Source organism: Oryx dammah, unplaced genomic scaffold, assembly GCF_014754425.2.
Source record: "Oryx dammah isolate SB20612 unplaced genomic scaffold, SCBI_Odam_1.1 HiC_scaffold_22, whole genome shotgun sequence".
Lineage (NCBI taxonomy): Eukaryota > Metazoa > Chordata > Mammalia > Artiodactyla > Bovidae > Oryx > Oryx dammah.
In genome coordinates, this window is record NW_024070206.1 from 19,620,192 (window position 1) to 19,642,508 (window position 22,317).

A 22,317-nucleotide genomic window follows, 5' to 3' on the forward strand; every position below is an offset into this window, starting at 1 on the left:
AAAGTCACCAATCTCCATGTCAGCGTCCCCACACATAAGGACTGTAGAAAAGTCACCAATCATCTCCATGTCAGCGTCCCCACACATAAAATGAGGACTGTTACACCTGCATAAATGCTGTAGGAAATGAGCACAGATTAAGACAGGTCCCACTCTGCACTCTGAGAATTGCTGCATAAAGGAGTTTCGGCAAGTTGGGGCTGTGTGCGTGCATGGCCCTTGGTAGGAAGACCAAACAAATAACATGTCTCCTGCTATATATGCTACAATCTTTCAAATGCATGATAGGATGAAAAAGATAAATTTAGTTGAAAGAAAGCATCACTGAATTCAGTAATTTTGCCATGACGTATTTTCTTGTAAATTACTAGGAAGTGAAGATTTCAAATTTTTTTTACCCCAAAAGGGGGTTCTGATACACAAAGTCTGAGATGGAAAGCTAATATAATGCCTGTAACATCGTATGAGCTCCCGCATCCAGGAAGTTAGCCCTCTAATGGCTACTGTTATTGTGAGCAGCACCTTGATCAAACTATACCTGCTATCCCTGCTCCCCCATCCCAGTCCACAATATCTGAGTGAAACCAGCCCAGTACTCAGACTCAAGTCTCTGAGATTTCATAAATGTTCTGATGCTGGTGCCTATTAGCAACCATGCCAAGTGGGAGAGACACCCTGGAAAGAGAGAACCCTCTGAGAGCACACACTAGGCTGCTTCCAAAACACACACAGGAGCGACTGCTTGGCTACTCCCCTGGGAGCTCGCCAGCTGGCAGCCTGCTGACTGCTCCCCAACTCCTGCCTAAGAGCCAGATCCTACGCAGCTCACATGCACTGCAGGTCCCGACAGGCTGACCCAGCCTCCACTTGCTCCTGCTTCCACCATTTGGTTTGCTGTCTGGGAATTTAAAAACATCACTTGTGACCACTTCATTTCTGGCCATTCTAGGAAGACACGAGCCTCAATCCCTGAAAAGATCTGTTTGTTTCCTCAAACACCAATACCATTCAGGAAGTGCCCAGAATTCCTAGACTGGGTGGATGGGGTGGGAACAAGGGGTCTTCGTTCTTATAAGAGCTGCTCCGATGACACGAGGGATCAACTGCTCTTCAGAAAAGGAACCAGCTCAGAGGAGGGGGCACTACTGTGGGGCCCAGGCTGGTCCATGCCCAGCACAGTGGTGTCTGGTGTTTTTCTTTAAGAACGACAGGGCAGAGGTCCTAAACTCCGAGATGAGGACTTGGCTGAACTCTGGTCCCTACATGTGAGTGAGGGTCCTGACTGAACCATTTCTGGTTGGCAGCAGAGAAAGGCAGGCTAGGTAGTTTTGGAGAAGCTGGTCATCCATTAGCCGGGAGGGAGTGGGAGAAAGCTGGCCCTTGGGTATTGATCTTGCCAAATTTGTAAACTAGTTACTTGACTTCATGCATCTTAAGTCGCTTCAGTCATGTCTGTCTCTGTGCGACCCTATGGATTGTAACCCGCCAGGTTCCTCTGTCCATGGGATTCTCCAGGCAAGAATACTGGAGTGGGTTGCCATGCCCTCCTCCGGGGGATCTTCCAAATTCAGGGATTAAACCCATGTCTCTTACGTCTCCTTCATTGGAAGTCCTTCTCGTAACTGGCTTATTTAACACAATGTCCTCAAGGTTCATTCACATGTCAGCCTGTGTCAGAATCTCCTTCCTAAGGCTGAGTGGTCCTCCACGGTGTGCGTGCACATTTGGTTGAGCCATCATCTGCCGGTGGACATCTGCACTGCTTTCCCTTGTTCAGTGAACAATTCTTCTGTGAACGTGGCTGTCCAATATACCTCAGACCTTGCCTTCAATTCTTTAGGGTCAATACATGCGATTGCTGGATTGGAATTCTGTCTTTGGGCTTCCCTGGTGGCTCAGTGGTAAAGAATCTGCCTGCCAATGCAGGAGACACGGGTTTGATCCCTGGGTTGGGAAGATCCTCTGGAGGAGGACATTGCAACCCACCCCAGTATCCTTGCCTGTAGAATCCCATGGACAGAGGAGTCTGGTGGGCAGAGTCATGGGGTCGCAGAGTCGCACATGACTGAGAGACTGAACAACAACAATAACTCTGTTTAACGTTTTGAGGACCTGCCATACTGTTTTCCACAGCAGCTGCACATCGTACCTTCTCACAAAGGTCCCCATTTCTCTATATCCTCACCAACTGCTACTTTCTCCTTTCTTGGTAACAGCCATCCTAATAGGTGAGAAGGTGGTCACCCACTGCAGTTCCAATCTGCATTTCCCTAAGATTAAAAATGCTGAGTATCTTTCATGCACTTATGGGCTAATTTGTACATCTTCTGTGGCTGTGCCACATGGCTTGCGGAATCTCAGCTCCCCATCCAGGGACTGAACCCGGGCCCTGGCAGTGGAAGCCTGAAATCCTAACCACTGGACTCCCAGGGAACTCCCCTTACTCATTTTTAAATTGGGTTTCTTTTATTATTGTTGTTGTTGAGTTGACTAGTCACTATTTTAAACAACTCTTTCAGTTGGTATTAAGAAACCAAATGTCACAAATGAGTGTGGGATTTCTGGCCTCTTGATGGACACTGTCAACAAGGGGACAGTTTCAGTCATGGTTGGATAAAGGGAACAACTTTCTGTCTTGTGGACAGGATTTTTTAAAAAGTTCTGATCTGTGCTGTTAATTGTGCTGTTAATTTTTTTACCACCATCCTTGGCTTGAATATTGGACTTCCCCGGTGGCTCAGATGGTAAAGAATCTGCCTGCAACGCAGGAGACCCAGGTTCGAGGTTCGATCCCTGGGTCGGGTAGATCCCCTGAAGAAGGTAGTGGCAACCCACTCCAGTATTCTTGCCTGGAGAATTTCATGGAAAAGAGAAGCCTGGTGGGAGGTCCATGGGATTGCAAGGAGTTGGACAAGACTGAGCGACTTTCACTTTCACTTGAATAAAACTCAAAAGACCTTTTGGAACAACCATGGGGAAGCAGAAATTAAGGCTGAGATACTGCCCCAGGTGTAAAATTTCTCTTTTCCAAGATGCTTTTCTTTTTAAAAAAAAAAAAATTTATTTATTTGGCTGGGTCGGGTCTTAGTCACGGCACTTGGGATCCTTCCTTGCAGCACAGGACTCTCTAGTTGCGGCAGGCAGGCTTAGCTGCTCTGTGGCATGTAGGATCTTAGTTCCCCAACCAGGGATCAAATGTGTGTCCCCTGCATTGCAAGGTGGATTCTTAACTATTGGACTATCAGGGAAGTCCCCCAGATGCTTTTCTTAAATAGCAGGCTTTCACGATGACTAAGGGGGAAGAGAGTTTCAACATGAGGAGTGACCTGCAGCAAGAAATGGGTTGGGTGTCTGTAACTGAAGCCTTAGGCCCCACTCCCCACCCCTGGAGGCTGGCAGTCTGTCTGGCCAGGCCGGAGCAGCGCTCAGACCCCACTCAGCCTGGTTACCGCAGGGCAAGAGCTGACACGGGTGCTGAGGGAAGAGGACTCAGCCACACAAAGATGCTGCCCAGCAACCCCGTAGCTGTGATGCAGGCACCAGGGAGGTGCCCAGCTGGAAGGACAATGGGAGACGGCGAGAGAGCCTCGGCTGCTCCTCAGTCCTGTGTGTGGCTGCCGGACGCTTCCGGAGCAGAGTCGAGGGAACACTGCGTCCTGGAGGTAGGATGGGGCATTGAATTTCCTAGAAACAATTTTCTAGGAGGTTTAGAGTCTGAGCAATGAGCTCCCAAGGACCTTTCCTGTAAATCACACAAGAGAGAATCCTGCCTCCAGCTTGCTGTTGCAGACACACTGCGCCCAGACCCAACAGCCGGATAGAAAGATCCTTGAAAGACGGCTGGCTCTTCAATACAGATGACTGTAGGGGAGGTTTCAGAAGGAACCCTGAATTAACGTTTACTTGGTTGTGTCCTAGAGCATTTAAAGAACTGAAAGCGACTCATCTTCATAGTCAAGTTTGCCATGGAGGCAGTAGCCCCCATGTCTGACCCCTGCCCCGTCCTCTCCCTGCAGCTTGGCCAACACCCTGAATGCCAGGACTCACCCCGGACCTCCCAACAGTTGACTTCCTGCACCCGGGAGCTCATGCTGTCCTCCCAGCCTCCTGGCCTTTTAAGGGATGAAATGCTTACTGCGTGCATGGTCCCTGACAACAACAACTTCCTGGTCTGCTGACTCCCTGAATAAAGCAATCTTGCACTCAGGAATCAAGGAAAAAAAAAAAAGTTTCTGCAGACACAGTGGAGGCCAGCAGCCATGCGGCGTGGGCGTTGTGTGATAACGCATTTCTTGGCCCCGGGGTGTCCACCTGAGCAAGCCCTCCAGAATCCAGAGCCCATCAGCTGATCCCATCACCACTGGGCAGCACCCAGCCCCAGGGGCAGGGTCACGGTTCTTTACAGCAGCATCCTGAAGGTAAGCCAGCTTCTGACACTGTCTCAGTCTTGACTCCTTGAATGCCCCGTCCTCGACTACCTCTTCCAACTCCCATCACCTCCGCAAACCCCTCTCCTTTCCCTGCACTGGCAGAAAAGAGCAGGGACTTGGATTCCTCTGTGAGCTTCTGGATCCTTTTACCAGTGCACCTGTGACACCCACTCACGCCCCACCGAGAGTCACACCAACCACAGGCCTAAGGAGAGACCCTTCCTGCCACAGACCCGCCTCCCAGAGCTGGGCAGAACACCTGCTGTCCACGGCCACGTGGTCCAAGGTCCCTGGGATGTCACAGATGTCACAGTAAACCTGTATTTCTCACATGCCCTGAAGAGCCTTGGAAAGATAAGCTCCCTCCAGACAAATGGCTGTTCAAGCCCAGAGGTCTTCAGAGAATGCAGGACAGAAAGCACACGGGAACCCCTGCTTCTTCCCAGGGTGCAGGCAGCCCAAAAACATGCTGCTGGGTTTCTTCCTTGCCGGGCAGCCCCGCCATCACATTCCAGGCCAAATACCTCAGGCACGTGGCTGGGGAGAGTGATCTGGTTTGCAGACACCTCTCTGATTTACGATGCTGTGGCCTCACCGGCCTAGGGTTTTGGAAAAAGCCCAATTCTGTTTGCTCGCAAGCTTGATCCTGAGGCCCTGGTGTTTCCAGCCCCGGCAATCTTTGCTCTAATCACTTTTGATTCTGCCGAGGAAAGAAGGCGCCTGGCTAACCCTCTGCGGCACAGGAATCCAGGCAGAGGGGAACGTGCCCTGAAGCTGAACTCGACTCAGGCCGAGCCTCTTCTTTCAGGGTTACTTTAGGGGGTCCTGTTTTTCTTTTTAATGAAAAGTAGCCAACTTCATCCGGAAGAATCCTCCCAGGAGGCTCACCTGAGTCTCTTCAAACATCGCGTATTTGCCGAGGGCTCTGAACCTCACAGCAAAGTTGTATAAAGCTAAGAAAAACAAGCTGATTTAAATTTTCTATTTTTACACGGTGTCCTGTTTCCAGAGGGGCTGAAACGAGTGGTTTTAAACTCAATTTGGCATTTAAGCTAATTTTCAGCCAGGTCTCTAAGGACTGGCGATTAGGGGAGGTGAAGGGTTCAGATGGGGGGCGGCTGGGCCTGTGGTCTGTCCGGAAGCACCTCTAGCCCCTCCTTTCCCAGGCGGTGGGAGGGCGGGCCTGCGGGAGCCGGTGGGCAGGCAGCACCTAGGGCTTTGGAGAGGCCCCGGAGGCCGAGCCCATTGACCCGCTCTCTTGGCCTGCCTGGGGAGGGATAGCAACACTTCCTGACCACTCGCTAGCGGCGGGCCCAGACGCACACGCCAGGGACAACAGGAGAAGAACGAGCCTTTTCAGCTCCCCAAGCAACGGGGCCGGGCCGGCCTCCGCAGAGAGCACAGCCCAGGCCCTGGACACTGGCCTGCGTCCGCCCAGCCCCGCCACCACTTCATCTGTGGCCACCGCGCTCCTCCGAGCCTCGGAGTCCTGCCTTTTTAGAATTTGTTTTGAGTGTGGTAATGAGTTTGGATAGCCTAAGATCTCGGCATGTCTGTCCCTGGCTGTACTGTCCCCTCCTCCTTGTTCCTACATTGCAGAAACACCAGGTCCCCGGTCAGCCTACCTTCTTCTTCTGTTGCTAGTTTTACAAACGATATCACACTCTTCACACTGTTAAATACCTTCCTTTGAAACAAAACAAACAACAAAACAGTGTGTCCTAGGTAATCTCTATGGTCCAAGACTTTCTCCACCCTTAGCGTTTCTTTAAGGAGGAAAGGGATCGTGGCTTGGGGTTTTCTTCCCTGGTGGCTCTGAGGGTAAAGCGTCTGCCTCCAATGCGGGAGACCTGGGTTCGATCCCTGGGTCGGGAAGATCCCCTGGAGAAGGAAATGGCAATCCACTCCAGTATTCTTGCCTGGAGAATCCCATGGACGGAGAAGCCTGGTAGATTACAGTCCACGGGGTCGCAAAGAGTCGGACACGACTGAGCGAATTCACCTTACCTTCTTAAGCATCTGGGGAAACATTCCCCGCAGAGAAGGGAAGAGAAAACAGGAGGAGCCACCTTACAGCCTCGTCATCGCTTGGCGGCCCTCCTTGGCCACCCTCCCTGCAGGAGCCACCTGTCCCGAGGGCTCCTTGCTGCAGGCCAGGTGGGCGGCCTCTCCCAGTGCCTGACGGTGCTCTGCATGTCAACCCCATCAATTCTGCTTCTTTACAGAGAAGATTTAGTTCCAGAGGTCAGAAAAACACTGTCAAGGCCGCAGCTGGTGACCCCGGGAGGCCTGGACCCTGGGACTGGCTCCATCTCCAAGGTCCACATATTCTGCAGTCTGTCCAACGTTGTCAGAAAACAAAGCCTCGACCTTTTTTATGAAAATCCTAAGAAGGTCAGCCTCATAGCTGCCACCCTCCGTCCCCACACTGACATGTCATGACTCACTTCCGAGATGTGTGTGCTCCAGGAGCTGGGGTATGAGCCTGGCTCTCCCAACAGATGGCGGGGCTTGGTGAGGGAAGTCAGCCCAGTGAGCACAGGAATGGCGGTGCCTCGCTGGAGCCACCAGCTCAGGAGCAAGGATTTACCCTTTAACTTTGTTCTAAGAGCCACAGAGCATTGAGAAGAGGCAGAGACAGAGGTGGGAAGAGAGAGCTGGGTGCAGGCATTCCCTGCTTTTCCAGGTGTAAGGAGAGCGCAGGAGATCAAAGAGCCCATGTGGGCGTCCTCAGGTGAGGAAGCAGGGCCTGGACCCCATGATGTGCACACACAGCCCCAGGTCAGGTCCAGGCTATCTGTGGCCTCTCTCGGGAAGGGGGCCTCCGTCTGGCCTCCCTCTCCTTCCTGGCCCCTGACCATCCTGCTCACTAGCATCCTCGCTGGACCATAAGCAGGAATAAAGGCTCTGCTCCCAGGCGATCCTCTCATAGGCTCAGCCAGGCCAGGTCGGGACTCTGGCTCCTGCGGAATTTCCGGAAGAGCTGCCATCCTCGCCAGTGACACACTCACTCCCAGAGACAATGTGAATGTCAGCTCGACTGGGCTCAGAGGACACCAAGTGCATGTCTGCAAAGCCCCTTCCCACAGTGTCTCGACACCAGGAGTCTGGAGAGGAGCCACAGTGTCTGGATGTGGCAGCCTCCCGCAGAGGTCCTATGACATCCTTTCACTTCCCAGGAGCCGGGCCTGGGGCCCCTCCATCAGCTGCGGAGCAGTCAGAGCCCCTTCCTGCCCTCTCTCTGTGAGGGCGCCTGGGGTCCTGGGGGCAGGTGGGCCACCCTCTCCCACATGACTCTGTCCCATCCTTGCTCCAGATAGCCCAGGAACTTGCAGGGCACAGCACACGGACCTGAGCTGGGTCTGCTTGGAGCCCAAGGAGGGGTTGTCCCCGAGACACGCACCCAGAGGAAGCAGCATCTCCAGGCTGGCCTCCTCGCAGATGTCCCACAGTCATCACAAAGGTGACTTTCCCAACTTTCATGGCACTAGCTCGCAGTCACAGAAAGAAAACAACTGCAGTCTGGTGGGGGGCAATACCATGCGGTATCCTCACCAGGCATAAGCGCCCTCAGAGGGTAGAGAACAAACCGGATGAGAAACCAACACAACATTGTAAAGCAAGAAAATGAAAGTCACTCAGTCGTGCCCGACTCTTTGTGACCCCGTGGACTATACAGTCCATGGAATTCTCCAGGCCAGAATACTGGAGTGGGTAGCCATTCCCTTCTCCAGGGGATCTTCCCAATCCAGGGATTGAACCCAGGTCTCCCACATTGCAGGTGGATTCTTTACCAGCTGAGCCACCAGGGAAGCCTAATTTTCCCCCAGTTTAATTAAAAAAAAAAAAAAACAGAAAAATAAAAATCCAACAAATAAACCACCAAGCAAAAGTCAGACAAGCCCTGAGACTGAAGAGCTGCTGTTCTAAAAAGGATTCCAGAAAAGCTGGTCTGATGCAGGGGGAGGGGAGGTGTTCTCTGCCCCACCCCTCCAACTCAGGCCCCCTGCCTGCCTCCCCAAATTCTGTGGCAGAAACCATCCTGTTACTAAAGACACAGACTCAGCCTGTGGGAAGGAAGTGCCTGGTGAATCCAAGTGTAATTAGGGGGTCAGCAATCAAGATTTTCATTGTTCCCATCACATCCTCCCCAGCATCACAGTGACTTAGGTCTCACTCAGTCCAACCAGGAGAGGGTGGAGTCTTGGGAAAGATCTGTGTTCAAGCTCTGACTCTGAAAGTCACTAACCAGTGACCCTGGGCAGGAGACCACCCCTCACACCTCCGCTGCTTGCTCTTCTGCTAAGAGGGTGGTCGTGGAGGCCTCACAGGGTTGTTGTGGAGACAGAGCAGGAGGCTCTAAGGGTCCACAGTCCCTACCCCTATGCCCACTTCTAGGGCCAGGGGATCCCCACCTGGCTGCCCCTCTGTCTTCCCAGGTGCTAAGATCATAACCCCTCTCCATTTCCTGCAAGCTTTCCTCTCGGACTCATAGAAGAAGCTCCCAGAGGGTCAGGACAGAAAGAAGACTTAGAAATTTTCAAGGATGGCCACCAAGGCCCTTCTGAGCCACCAACCCAGGACCATCACCCTCATCAGATGGGAAAACCAGGCCCCATCACAGAGCTGGAGGTGAGCCCCCAGGTGCCCTGACCCAGGTTCGTGTCCCCTGGCCTGCGGCCCTCCCGTCCCATCACCCCCAGTGGTCCCTCTGTGACAGAGCCCCCCCAACATCTGGGGCACAGTGGGGGTCAGGGTTCCTTGGTGTTCTTCTGGGGCGGCTGGTAGCTGGAACCCCCCAGTCCCTCCATGATGCAGCCCGCCACTCCCCTCCCCCCCTAACCCCCCACATCCAGGGATTGGCCTTCTGTAGCAGCGGCTGATCACTGAACCGCCCAGCCCATCGGTGTTGCGGTGACCCCCTAGCTCCGCCCCCCACATCCGGCCAGGCGGCGCCATACCTTGGCGTTCTGCAGCGGCGGCTGATAACTGGACGGCCGGTAGAACATCCTCTGGGCGGTGTCGGTGTGCACGTCCCCGAGGAAGAGCTCCTCCACCAGGCGGTCCAGGCTGTGCGGCAGGTGCTGCTTCTCCACGCGCACCAGCTGCAGCTCGTGCATGGCGAAGTTCACGGCCCGCGTGCACTCGCGCCCGCCCTCCTCCCGCCACAGGTCGTAGGGCACGTCCTGCACCCAGGCGCCCCCGGCAGGCACGAAGCCGGGGCACGTGCGGTTGACCAGCTGCCCCAGCCGCTCGGCCACCGCCTCTGAGTGGCACACGACCTGCACGCGGTGCAGCTGGTAGTCAGCCTCGGTGCCGCCGCGGATGATCCAGGAGGCCTGGCGCAGGCGGATCTTGCCGCGGACCACCAGCGTGTAGGTGGGGCTGGTGCAGCGGTTGCCGCCATAGTAGAACTGGTGGGCCTTGAACGTGTTGTTGTGGTAGAATCGGTAGGACCTGGTGATGAACTCGGGGCCCGACCGCACCTCACAGCTGCAGGCAAGTGGGGCAGAGACCCAGTGAGCCCGCAGCCACAGGAGGGGGCATCACAGGGGCCCGAGCCCTCACCTCACAGCCACAGAGAAATGGAGGGAGCCTGGGAGCACATTAAGCGGGGGAGGTCATCACAGGGGTGCAACCCCACACCTCACAGCTGGCAGTCAATGGGCTGGCCAGAGAATCTGTCCACTCATCACCTCTAGCCAGATCCTAGTCTTGGTAACCTTGGGACATTCCTCTCACCAGTCTTGGCCTTTAACCTACTTGTGTCTATTATTTATATGTAAACCTAGTAGGTATGGTAAATCTGGTTTGAGCCGTGTGTGGCTAAATCAAGCTGTGAAGCCGACATCCCAAAGGCCAGTGGTTCTCAAGATTACTGTTAGTTTACAAACTGGGGGATGGGCATCAGGGCTTCTCCATGGCTGAGTCGGAGAGAATCCACCTGCAGTGCAGGAGACGCAGGAGATGTGAGACTGATCCCTGGGTCAGGAAGAGGAGGAGGAAATGGCAACCCACTCCAGTATTCTTGCCTGGAAAATCCCACGGACCGGGGGCTGCAGTCCACAAAGAGTCAGACACAATGGAGCATTACTGGAAGCAGGTACCATTCGCTGGGGAGAGACCTTCACCTGCCAGCAGGTGCTGAGTGGACGTACGGCACCCAGTGGTCCTCTGAGCATCTGTCTCTGTGACAGAGGAAGAGGAAACCCACATTCCCCCCATCCCCCAGGGAGAGAGGAGTCCTTCCGTGTAAGCAGGCATTCATGTCTGCTGCCATGGTTTAGACAAGAGCACCACTGACTTCTCACTGAGAGTCAGACACAACTGAGCGACTTCACTTTCACTTTTCACTTTCATGCTTTGGAGAAGGAAATGGCAACCCACTCCAGTATTCTTGCCTGGAGAATCCTAGGGATGGGGGAGCTTGGTGGGCTGCCGTCTATGGGGTCACACAGAGTCGGACATGACTGAAGCGACTTAGCAGCCACTGACTTCTCACATCTCATCTCACTTGAGAATCTGCTGATCCAGTTCTGAGTTCGCATCCACTTGCTTCTCCATCAGCCCCCCGACTCTGACTCCCCTCACCCAGCCCTCAGCCATCTCCAGCTGGAACTAGTCTCCAGCTTTTTAATTGGTCATCCCCAAGTTGAGATGGGCTGGGACCCAGGACCCTTGGCTGCTGTGCCTGCACTTGGACACACCTCTCCTCTAGCAATGGATACACAGAAACTATGAGACTAAAAATAACTGTGTGCATGTGCAGTTGGGCAAATTATGGACAACAAGATACAGAAAGACCAGAAATCCCACTGCCTTCTGAAGAGCTGGGAGCAAAAGCAGGGGACTGTGTGTACCCCCTGCACTGAACACCACTTAAGGGGTGGGCAGACCACCTAAGCCATCCCATCTGCCAACCCCTGGACACACCCCCTACCCTCATCCCGAGTAAGCAACAAGCTCGCCCTTCCCTTGGGGGGTTGCTGTTATCCTTGTTTAGCCGCTAAGTCGTGTCTGACTCTTGTGACTCCATGGGGTGTAGCCTGCCATGGGATGTCCATGGGATGTCCCAGGCAAGAGTACTGGGAGGGGTTGCCATTTCCTCCTCCAGGGGATCTTCCCAACCCAGGGATCGAACCCAAGTGTCCTGTGTTGGCCAGCAGATGCTTTGCCACTGAGCCACCTGGGCAAGCAAGGCAATCTATTACTTCTTTTTGCTCCCCTCTGCTGCAGCAGGGGCCCCAGTAAAGCCTGGCCTGAATTTCTTGTCCAGCCTCTGATTGACTTCTATTGATTAAGGAGGTCGAAAACCCTACTATCCCCAGTCACTCCACCATCCCCTTGAGCCAGAGCACCCTTCAGTCATACTGCATCAGGCTGTTAGCAGGGCCCTTGCTGAAATCTCTTCAATGGCATCCCCAGTTCTCTTACATTAAAAGCCAAACTCACAGAGACTTGGCCTGCAGGGGGAGCCAGCTTAGCCTCCTCCTTGGCCTGCTGGGGGCTGTCCCGCCCTCACCCCAGGCACAAGGGCCACCATGGTGCTTCTTTAGTCCAGCCTCTGCTTGACCCACAGCAAGAGCTGTTCCCAGTCTTGCTCGGCCAAGGACATCTCAGCTCAAGTGTCCTCATCTTGGTAGGCCTTCCCACCCCAGCCTGTCCTAAAATAGGGGCCCTGAAATTCTCCTGGAGCACCTGTTGTTTTTTTTCCCTCCTCCTAACACTTCTTTGTGTGTTTATTTGTGAAATTCCTGAAGACGTGTCTGTTTGACTCCCTGCTACACACAAAATCTAGAACTGTGCTCAGGCGCAGTAAACATTTGTGCACTTCAGAAGTATTTGTTGAACAAAATGATAAATTATTTAAAAGTACACTGCGTTAAGATTGTGCCAATACTGATGAGGAGGTTATTCTGAGAAACCCCATTTTTAGGAGGAAAAAGAAAAAACCTCTGGGTCTTCCTTGTCTTGTTTTTTTTCTCTCTTCTCCGGATGCCTGTGAACCCTCCCTGAGACACCTGGGCAGGGTCTGCACAGAAGGCATCAGATCCCACTATTCCTTAGCCTAGTTAGCCATGTGAATTTGCAACAATTTAATGGGTAGGGTGAAGACTACAGGTCTGCCTCTGGGCTATTTTTAAAAGCTCTAATGGAAGATAAGCCAGAGCTCAAACCCGGATAAATCTTAGCTCCACAGCCTGGAAAAGAAGCCAAGAGCTGTGCCCTGGCTGGTCCAGGCGGTGTGGGTCCCTTTTAACGTATTCTCAGCCTCTGAAGCTGAATATCAACTTACCAGAATACCACTAGACTATTTAGACCATCAGAAGCTTGCACGTCATGTTTCAGGGTTGGTGAAACACAGACTCCTTGCTAATTTCACTTGCTAATGGTTTCTTTTCATACACGAGTGGTCCTCAGGTTCAGTAAACAAGGACGCTTTCACTCCCAGGTGGCTTCCCAGTGGCACCATATCCCCACTGCACAGGCTAAGATTTCTGCAAGACCGAGCTCTGTTTCTTCATCAACCCAGGCTTCCAAGAGTCGCTTGGCTCTGAGTGAGAACTCAGACAACCCCAGGGTCACTGTGGGTTCTAGAAAGTCTCTGTGAGCCTGAGAAACCCTAAGAAGTGCACTTGCTGGGCCCTCGCACCCAGCCGCTTACCCAGTGGACACCCAGTGGCCCTCAATGGCAGGTGGCATCTGCACGGTGATCCTGGCTCCATTGTGGAGGTGTTTGAGCATGTGATGACACTGGGATTCCTTGAAGGCCCGCCAGGCGCTTTTCTCCAAGGACCTGGGATGGGTCCTGCTGTCCGGATGAAGGAGAGCAGAGCCCTCTCCCAGCCCTGAAACAGAAACGTGGAAGCAGGTGTCAGTGGAGCCCTAGAGACGTGAGGCTGGCGGAGGAACTTCCCCGAGGCAGGGACGCCCCCCCAGGTGGGAAACGCCGGGTCTGTGGCTGTTCTCACTCTCCTGGAATTCACACGCCTCAGTGGGAAAGGGTCTCAGGAGATCCTTGCCCAGCTGAGAATATGGGAGCTGGGGAGACAATGAATGTGATTTCCATGATGTCACTTGAAGAGTCCCTAGCAAAGCCAGAGCCCAAAGCTAGTTTCCTGAACCAGCCAACAAAGCCATACCTCTGGGAGCAGCTGTGCAGGGCTGCAGGGGAGAGAAGCCCGTGCCTCAGGGCCACCGAGGCTGGAGACAAGGCTGGAAGGATGGTGGGAAGGGAGGTCGGGAAGGTGGACAGGCCAGTGACACACAGACAGCAGTGGCCTCAGCAAAAGGGTGAAAGGAGATGATGGGAGAGGCCCATGGAGCTCAGGAGACACCCCGCCATAGGGGCTCCCTTCTGCTCACGCTACCTCATGCATCTGGGGCTCATCGGTCTCCAAGTGGATACCCTCTAAAGGTGATGCCAGTCCTCCACTCGCCCTCCACGGGGGCAGAGGTGACATTTCTCCCAGAGATTTTCCAAAGCTGCCACTCAAAGTTGGTGACAAACAAACATATGTTACAGGGTTTAAAATAAGAGTGACTGACAAGAAGACTGAACACTTGCAAATGTTTTCCAGGGTAGAGGGGACCTAGGAAAAAACGTCTCTTTAGTACACGTGGACCAGGTTGGCCAAAATGTGCATACCACCGTGTGTTCAGGAAAAAGCAATGAAAACAGATGGAGCTGTCTTTCTGAAAGCCTGCTGTTCCTTCTGAGAGTCACTCCTGAAGTAACTCGTGATCTTATGGGTCTTTATTGTGGACCCACTAGGTATTCAGCACTGTGTTAGCAAAAAACAAAACCAAAAAACCACTATTAGACAAACATACAATAATAAAAGATGGGTGTTAACAAAACTGATTGTGGTAATCGTTTCATAATAAATGTTAAATGCTATGTCACCACCAACTCTGTTTGGCCAAACCATGTGAATCACACCCGAGTTAGAGCGTGTGCATGTGTGTGTGCTCAGCTGTGCACAACTCTTTGCGACCCCATGGACTGTAGCCCACCAGGCTCCTCTATCCATGGGATCTCCAGGCAAAAATACTGGAGTGGGTTGCCATGCCCTCCTCCAGGGGATCTCCCCAACCCAGGGATCGAACCCATGTCTCTTATGTCTCCAGCATCAGCAGGGGGGTTCTTTGCCAGTAGTGCCACCTGGTAATGTGGTGACGCTAAAACTCAGAAATCTGCATCAGGTGGTGTAGACACCAATGGTTAGGGCTGTTAAGTAAGGAGCCCTTTCCTGTGGCCTTGAACTCCATCCCAGTGAAGGCCCTTCTGCTGTAGTGATGGTCCTGGGTACTCCATTCCCGACCCTCCCCAGAGAGGAGAAGGAAACAGGCAGGACACAAGCCTGCTAACCTGGCTATTTCTCTTTGCAAAGCCAGCCTGTTTTCAAAAACACATGCACTTTGATTAGCCCCTCTGCCAGCCCCACAGTGAGGCGCCTTCAGTAGGTAAGCTGTGGCTCTGAGAAGGAGGAAAGTCTGGAAAGGTCAGGGGTGACCTGTTAGCAATCCTACATGGACACCCACCCGCACTGTGTCTTCTGGTGGGGTATCTATCCCAATTCCAGGGTTTTAGTCCCCATTTGTCTGGCACCTGTGTGGAGCTCTCTCAGTTGGCTCTGAACTTGAGGCTGGAGGGGGGTGCCTCCACCAGCCCCAAGAGCCGTGATCATCCAGACAATAGGAAGCACTTCCTGAGTCCCCTGGTGGGAATGAAACAAAGAAATAATACAGTATAACTTGCCATCTGTTGAGTAGTCAATTGTGTGAGCAATTGTTATGTGGCTAAAAAAATAGACTTCAAATCTTCAAGTCATGAGACACTGGAAACTGGGGAAGATTCTCTTTTAAATGTGATACTCAGCATTCAGTCAAGATGCCATGCTCTCAGATCAACCAAGCCAAGCTCTGTTCTAAAACTGATTTATACAAACCCCTTTACACTCTGCAAATGTGTTTCCGTAAAGCTAAGGAAAGCTGGAAGGGAGTGGATATGGGTGAAATGCCGGAGCTGGGCTGCTTGGGTCTGAAACCAAATCAGCCACTTGACAGATTTCATCAAAACCAAGACTTCAGTGATTGCTAAGATGCATCATTATTTTATTACCAGTGACAAAAAGCACTTGCATTTAAATGACAACACAGGCCTTAACAGCAGTGCCCAGACACCCTCAGAGCACGGCCTCTGACTGCTTCATCTCTGCAGAGAGATCCAGCCTTCAGCTGCAAAGCTTCACTCGGGACAGTAATGGCTCTGCTCTACAAGGATCTTGACAACAAAGCTCAAACACAGCCTCGTCTTTTCGTGGGCATCTTCCCTTCCACATAACTGTTTCTCAGTGAGGAAACATGTAAGGGCAGTTACTTCCCACCCTCACTCTGAGATAAACACTCGACCCACACTACTGGTCTGCCTGATTTCCACCCTGATTTTGTTCTCAGTGCTGAGAGTGGATTTCCCTGGTGAATGCGGGAGACCTGGGTTCAATCCCTGGGTTGGGAAGATCCCCTGGAGAAGGAAATGGCAACCCACTCCAGTACTCATGCTGGAAAATTCCATGGATGGAGAAGCCTGGTGGGCTACAGTCCATGGGGTCTCAAAGAGTCTGAGTGACTTCACTTTCACTTACTTTCACTTTTGTTCTCAGCACTGAGAGTGGAATTTACAAGTGAATTCTAACACCTGGCTCAAACTTTCACTCTATTTTCAGGACCCAGCTATTGGCAACTATGCCACAGATGGAGAGTAACAAGAGCGCACAGAGAGGAAGTGAGGTGAGGACAGTACAGGCAGCTGGGTCCAGGCTCATGCAGGTGAAGACCCACGTCCCCAGCATGACTGCCACCCACAGGCTCACGGCGACTGGAAGATGCACACCCACTGTAAAGACCTTATTTATGAAAAGATATCAGTCCTACAACCAATGACATACACGACGGCACCGTGACTACCAACCCATCACTCGACCCCACAAGCTCCCGTGCGCTCACCTGTACGGAGGAGGTGACAGTACTGCGGGGTCCTGGAGTCCATCTCAGGACTCGCCAAGAGTGTTTCCTGTAGCACATGGTTCTTATTAGATGTTAGTTGCTATTATTTTAGGGCTTCCCCAGTGGCTCAGTGGTCAAGAATCTACCTGCAATTCAGGGGCCGCAGGAAACGTGGGTTCAATCCCTGGGTCAGGAAGATCCCTTGAAGGAGGGCATGGTAACCCACTGCAGTATTCTTGCCTGGAGAATCCCAAGGATGCTGATGGGCTACAGTCCATGGGGTTGCCAAGAGTTGGACAAGGCTGAAACGACTTAGCCTGCATGCATGCTTTTATTTTAAATGATGATCAGGCTCTTAGAGGCCCTGAGAAAGCCCTTCCTAACTAACAGAATGGCTACCATAATGGAGAGAGTCCCCCTGAGCCTGGTGTGCTCTGAGCTCTGCATGGGCAGAGTGCCCAGAGGTCTGGGCTCCCAGCAGCCGACTCACTGGTGACCCAGATGGAGAGGAGCGTGGGGGCCCGAGGCCGGTGACAAGAGCTACTCACCGTAGCAAGTGCCCACGCGCTGCCAGTCTGTGCAGCATAGGGGCTAGAAGCACAAAGAAGAATGAAGCTGAGTTTTTCCAACATGGAGACTCTCAAGATCTCGCTGGGCTGGATGTCCGAGGACCAGTGTGGATGCTGGCCAGGTCTGGGGAGGAGGTCAGTTCAGGGGCAAGGGAAGAGGACATGGTGCTCAGGACTGTGTGGTTGTGCAGGAGGCAGGGGCCACCCAGGGAGGGTACCCACAGGCAGCTTTATAACCAGGGAAGGAAGAAAGAAAATCCCCAAACTACCAATTGCACATCATTAGAGAGCAGGCAAAGGGCTTCTAGAGACCAGTCTCCATCTTGCTGCTGCTCCTGTTGGACAACGAGCCACACTGGGGGCCAGGCAAGGTGTTGCCCAGGAGGCCAGCAGGATTGAGGACTCAATAGACAACTCCTCCCTGGGACACAGGGCTACTCACCAGGTGGGGAATGAATCTTTAGGGTGGGAAATGGGACTGAAATTTATTCTCTTTTTATTTTTTTCCTTCAAAGTACCTATCACCTTGATGGTTCTTAGGAAGCAAAACCGAAGGGATCAAGTGGGAGGAGAAGCTGTCTCTAAGGGTCAGCTCTGGATGGGGGTTGCCAACACTCACCCAGCTTGCCTGGTGTGAGTCGGGGACACCTGCCCCATGTGAAAGTGAAAAGTGTTACTCAATTGTGTCCAACTCTGCGACCCCATGGACTGTAGCCCACTGGGCTCCTCTGTCAATGGGATTCTCCAGGCAAGAATACTGGAGTGTCACAATGAAGAAACAGACATGGAGAACTGACTTATGGTGAGAGGGGTGGAGAAGGTGAGATGTATGAAGAAAGTAACATGGAAATTCACATTACCACTTGTAAAATAGATAGCCAATGGGAATTTGCTGACTGTCTCAGGAAACTCAAACAGGGGCCCTGTATCAACCTAGAGGGGCGGGATGGGGTGGGAGATGGGAGGGAGGTTCAAGAGGGAGGAGATATATGTATACCTATGGCTAATTCATGTTGCAGTTTGACAGAAAACAACAAAATTCTGTAAAGCAATTATCCTTCAATTTAAACAAAAGAATACAGAAGTGAGTAGCCATTTCCTTCTCCAGGGGATCTTCTCAATGCAGGGATCGAACCCAGGTCTCCTGCGTTGCAGGTGGATTCTTTAGCATCTGAGCCAGGCTCCGTCTAATATTCAATCAACGGCTGGGAGTGAAAAGGCCACGTGAGGCACCTAATTCAGCTGTAGGGGAGGCCATGTGGACCCCCCCACACTCCTTATACCCCAGGACTCCCTTCCCAGGATCAGCCATGGGATACCCTCCAAGACCAGTCTTAGACTTCTGGCCAACCCAGGGCCCCATTTTCTTGCATTGCCAGGACTGTGTCAGCTCCAAATTTGGGACTGAAACTAGCAACTCACTCATTCACACCATCAGAAACGCTCCAGAAGGCCAGGCATTCACTTTGTAGGCACATCCTAGAGTTGGGGGAGAAACCAGACCCCAGGGCTTATGGAAGGGCTCGTGAGGGGGAATAGGCTCTGAGTTCAGCCTTGGGGGTTCCTGGAGGGGCCGCTGTGTCCCGAAGACAGTGAATGTGGTCCAGGAAGTTTGCAGCCCATGCCCAACACAAGGAGGAAGGGTGGAGAGGCCTCATGGAGGATAGACCCTGGTGTGGCCAAAGACGGAGCCCTGTGTATGTCATCTTGAGCATGGAGTGGGCTGGCCCAGGGAAGAGGAACCCAAAGCTTTTAAGCAAACTAACACAGGGTAAGGATTCCATTTGGGAAAGACTGCTTTTCCCTTTTTTGGAGGGATGAGCAGCAGGAGGATCAATTATGAAGCAGACCATCTCTGGCATGTGGTAGGGAGAGGTCTCACCAAGAAGGTATTTAAAAAGGAAAAGAGGGAGGGAAGGACAGAGAGAGGAAACCAGGAGTATTACCAACACAGCACTAAGTCTGGAAACAAACTCTTGCAAAATACTTAAGGGTCCACTTTCACCCATCTTCAACAGCTTAAATCGACATCCAACTCCAAGGTGGTGGTTGTGATAGCAGCTCCTACCTGAGTGTACTTATTGTTTATAATAGTGAATGTCTTATCATACATAATAACTTCAAAACCCTCCATTTGATTAGATCATCAGTATAATTGGAAGTGCACTGGCTAATCACCACATGTACTGTGCTGTGTGTTGCTTCAGCTGTGTCCAACTATTTGGGATCTTATGGACTGTAGCTCGCCAGGCTCCTCTGTCCATGGGATTTCCCAGACAAGAATGCTGGGAGTGGGTTTCCATTCCCTCCTCCAGAGGATCTTCCCAACCCAATTCGAACCTGAGTCTCTTAAGTCTCCTGTATTGGCAGGTGGGTTCTTTACCACTAGCACCACCTGGGAAGCCCCATCGCCATGTTTGGTTGTTGACAATTCTGCCATTGAACATTGAGTGCAGTTGACATGACGGTCTCTCAGGTTCTTAAGGCGGTGCACGGTGAGGTCACTGTTAGGAACAGCAGTGCCTGTCGGTGGTGCTCTGGATGCAGCCGTCATGGGTGAGCAGGTGACAGTCCTATTTAGGCCACAAGAGGGTCCCCCTCTCTGTGTTTCTCATATGCGTGAGGAAACACACATGTATGATACACACACAAGTAACATCAAGGTTTTGATGAACTAAGGAGTCTAGATGTTTTGGTAAGTTGAGAAGACTAGCTCATCGGGTCTCATTCGTTAAGTTTTGTTGCAAATGACTACAAGGAAAAGAGCATCTCAAAGATTAAACAGCACCAGCACAGGTAGAAAGGGGCTGTTTCTAGGCTTCAAGGTGACTCTGGCCAGTCATTGAACAGGTGCCTTTGTGCCCCAGTACAAATTAAAAATTAGAGGAATGGGAATGGGAAAGACCTGCCTCTTAAGAAACCTGTATGCAGGCCAGGAAGCAACAGTTAGAACTGGACATGGACCAACAGACTGGTTCCAAATAGGAAAAGGAGTACGTCAAGGCTGTATATTGTCACCCTGCTTATTTAACTCATATGCAAAGTACATCATGAGAAACGCTGGGCTGGAAGAAGCACAGGCTGGAATCAAGATTGCCGGGAGAAATATCAATGACCTCAGATATGCAGATGACACCACCCTTACGGCAGAAAGTGAAGAGGAACTAAAGAGCCTCTTGATGAAAGTGAAAGTGGAGAGTGAAAAAGTTGGCTTAAAGCTCAACATTCAGAAAACAAAGATGATGGCATCTGGTCCCATCACTTCATGGGAAATAGATGGGGAAACAGTGTCAGACTTTATTTTTTTAGGCTCCAAAATCACTGCAGATGGTGATTGCAGCCATGAAATTAAAAGACCCTTACTCCTTGGAAGAAAAGGCTCAGGCCTGGGCCCAGATCAAATGGTTATGACAACGGGGCAGCTTCTTTCAAGTACAGGAGGGAGGAAAACATGGACCCTGAAAGGAGACTGTTCTCTTGCTGAAAACAAACTAATTCCTGAAGGCTTAGGGGACAACTTCATAGATGACCTCTTGCAGAGAACTACATGAGTTCCTGGAGCTCTGGAGGGTGTGTTCACATGCATGGGTGTGTGCGTGCATGTGTGTTCCTGCATGTGTGTGTGCGAGAACGACTCATTCCCACACGCAAAATCACTCACAACAGAGATCCTAAATGACTCCAGAATGACCTTTACTTCTACCATGATTGACAGTCTACTGTTCAGAGTGAAAACTCCCAGAGATAGCAAATAAAACACCAGATTTCCCCAAATGAGAGGAGACACAGGATTAACCATTTACCCAAGGATTTGTGCCCTAAGTTCAAGGCCCATGGGGCCAGGTGACTGTTTACAGCCTCCAAGTCGCCAGGCTCTGCTCACAGTAAGCACCCCTGAACACTGGCTTCAACAAGGACAAATGCAGTATTTCTCCATCACCCACGCTGATTGCTGAACCCATGGTGTTCTTGAAGAGTGAGCCAGGCCACTGACAGGATCAGACAGAAGGTGAAGGGGGACAGAGTAGTGACTCAGAGCCAACCTTCACCCCTCAGCAGGTGGCTGCAGGCCTACTGGGTGCAAGGTTGTATTATACGAGGCCGGCCCCATCACTGACACGTGAAGAGAAACATGGGGAGAAATATGGTGTGTGGCCACGTCCCCAAGTTCTCAGTAACATTTAAAACATTTGAGTCCCCTTGATATACTCTGCAGCTTCTCACCTGCCCATCTAGACTGAGGACCCAACACTCCAAACCACCATCCACACAATAAAGTGAGAAATCAGTTGGGAAGGAAACACTTCCAGGCACACTTGGACACTTGGGACTGAACTCACCTCTGACCTGGGTAGTCACTGCAAAGGTGCTTTAATGCTTAAAAAAATTATATCAAAACAGCCAAGTACGTATAACATCAAGACATGCACAATGGTGGTTTTGCAGGGCAGCGGGTCTCTGAAAGCCCATCCCCGCTCACCATGCACCTTTGTGTCCTGGATGCAATGTGACCTGCATCCCTCCTGCACAAGAGCAAGGATGCCTCTCTGGGTGGAGTGTTGTGATGCAGACAAATCCATGGGAGACGACGGGACAACAGGGGACATGCAAGTGATCACTCCACCAAGACATCGCCCAGCCCATGAAGGGGGCCCTCGAGATGGGGAGTGGGCCGTGAGGTCGGCAGGCTGCTCTACCGCCCACACGGCTGCCATGTTTTGGATCAAAAGCTGGAGTTCACTCCAGACAGGCACCTACACTCACCATGCTCTTGTTTTTATTTCCATGTCTCTGGAGATCAAAGCTGAAAGAGTTGCTTTTGCCAGTCTTTAAACTTTCTTATCTGAAAGCATTTTCCCTTTATGAGAAACACAATAAAGTCAAGATTTCAAATTCCTGCTTTCATTTAACTTCAGATGAAAACGAGGTAATTCTCTAAGTCGTTTTCTTCTAAGGCCTCGGTGTCCGGGCCAGACGCTGGGGTTGAACCACAGATGGCAGTTCTACCCGCTGGGCCTGGAGCTGATGGCTGCCACCACAGACTGCACGCCACAGTCGTGTGTGTGTGAGGTGTGTGCGACTATGTATATGTTGTGTGTCTGTGTGTATGTGTGTGCATGGTGTGTGTGTGCGTGCATGGTATGTGTGTGTGGTGTTTGGGCACTGTGTGTGTATGTGTGTGGGGTCTTCACAGTATGTATGTACGTGGTGTGTACATGGTGTATGTGTGTGGTACCTATGTGTATGGTGTGTGTGTGGTGTGTATGTGTTTGTGTACAGTGTGTGTATATGTGCATGGTGTATATGTG

General features: G+C 51.8%; 1 protein-coding gene across 2 annotated transcripts in view; it reads right to left on the minus strand.

The window, feature by feature from the left end:
* APCDD1 (APC down-regulated 1) overlaps positions 1 to 22,317 on the minus strand; it is a 33,224-nt gene that overhangs the window by 6,173 nt on the left and 4,734 nt on the right. For both annotated transcript variants that reach the window (XM_040264617.1, XM_040264618.1), the window contains exons 2-3: positions 13,096 to 13,279; positions 9,392 to 9,923 (exon numbers count right to left, since the gene is read on the minus strand). In XM_040264617.1, the coding sequence (XP_040120551.1) occupies positions 9,392 to 9,923; positions 13,096 to 13,279 (716 nt within the window). The remainder of the gene's footprint in view (positions 1 to 9,391; positions 9,924 to 13,095; positions 13,280 to 22,317) is intronic.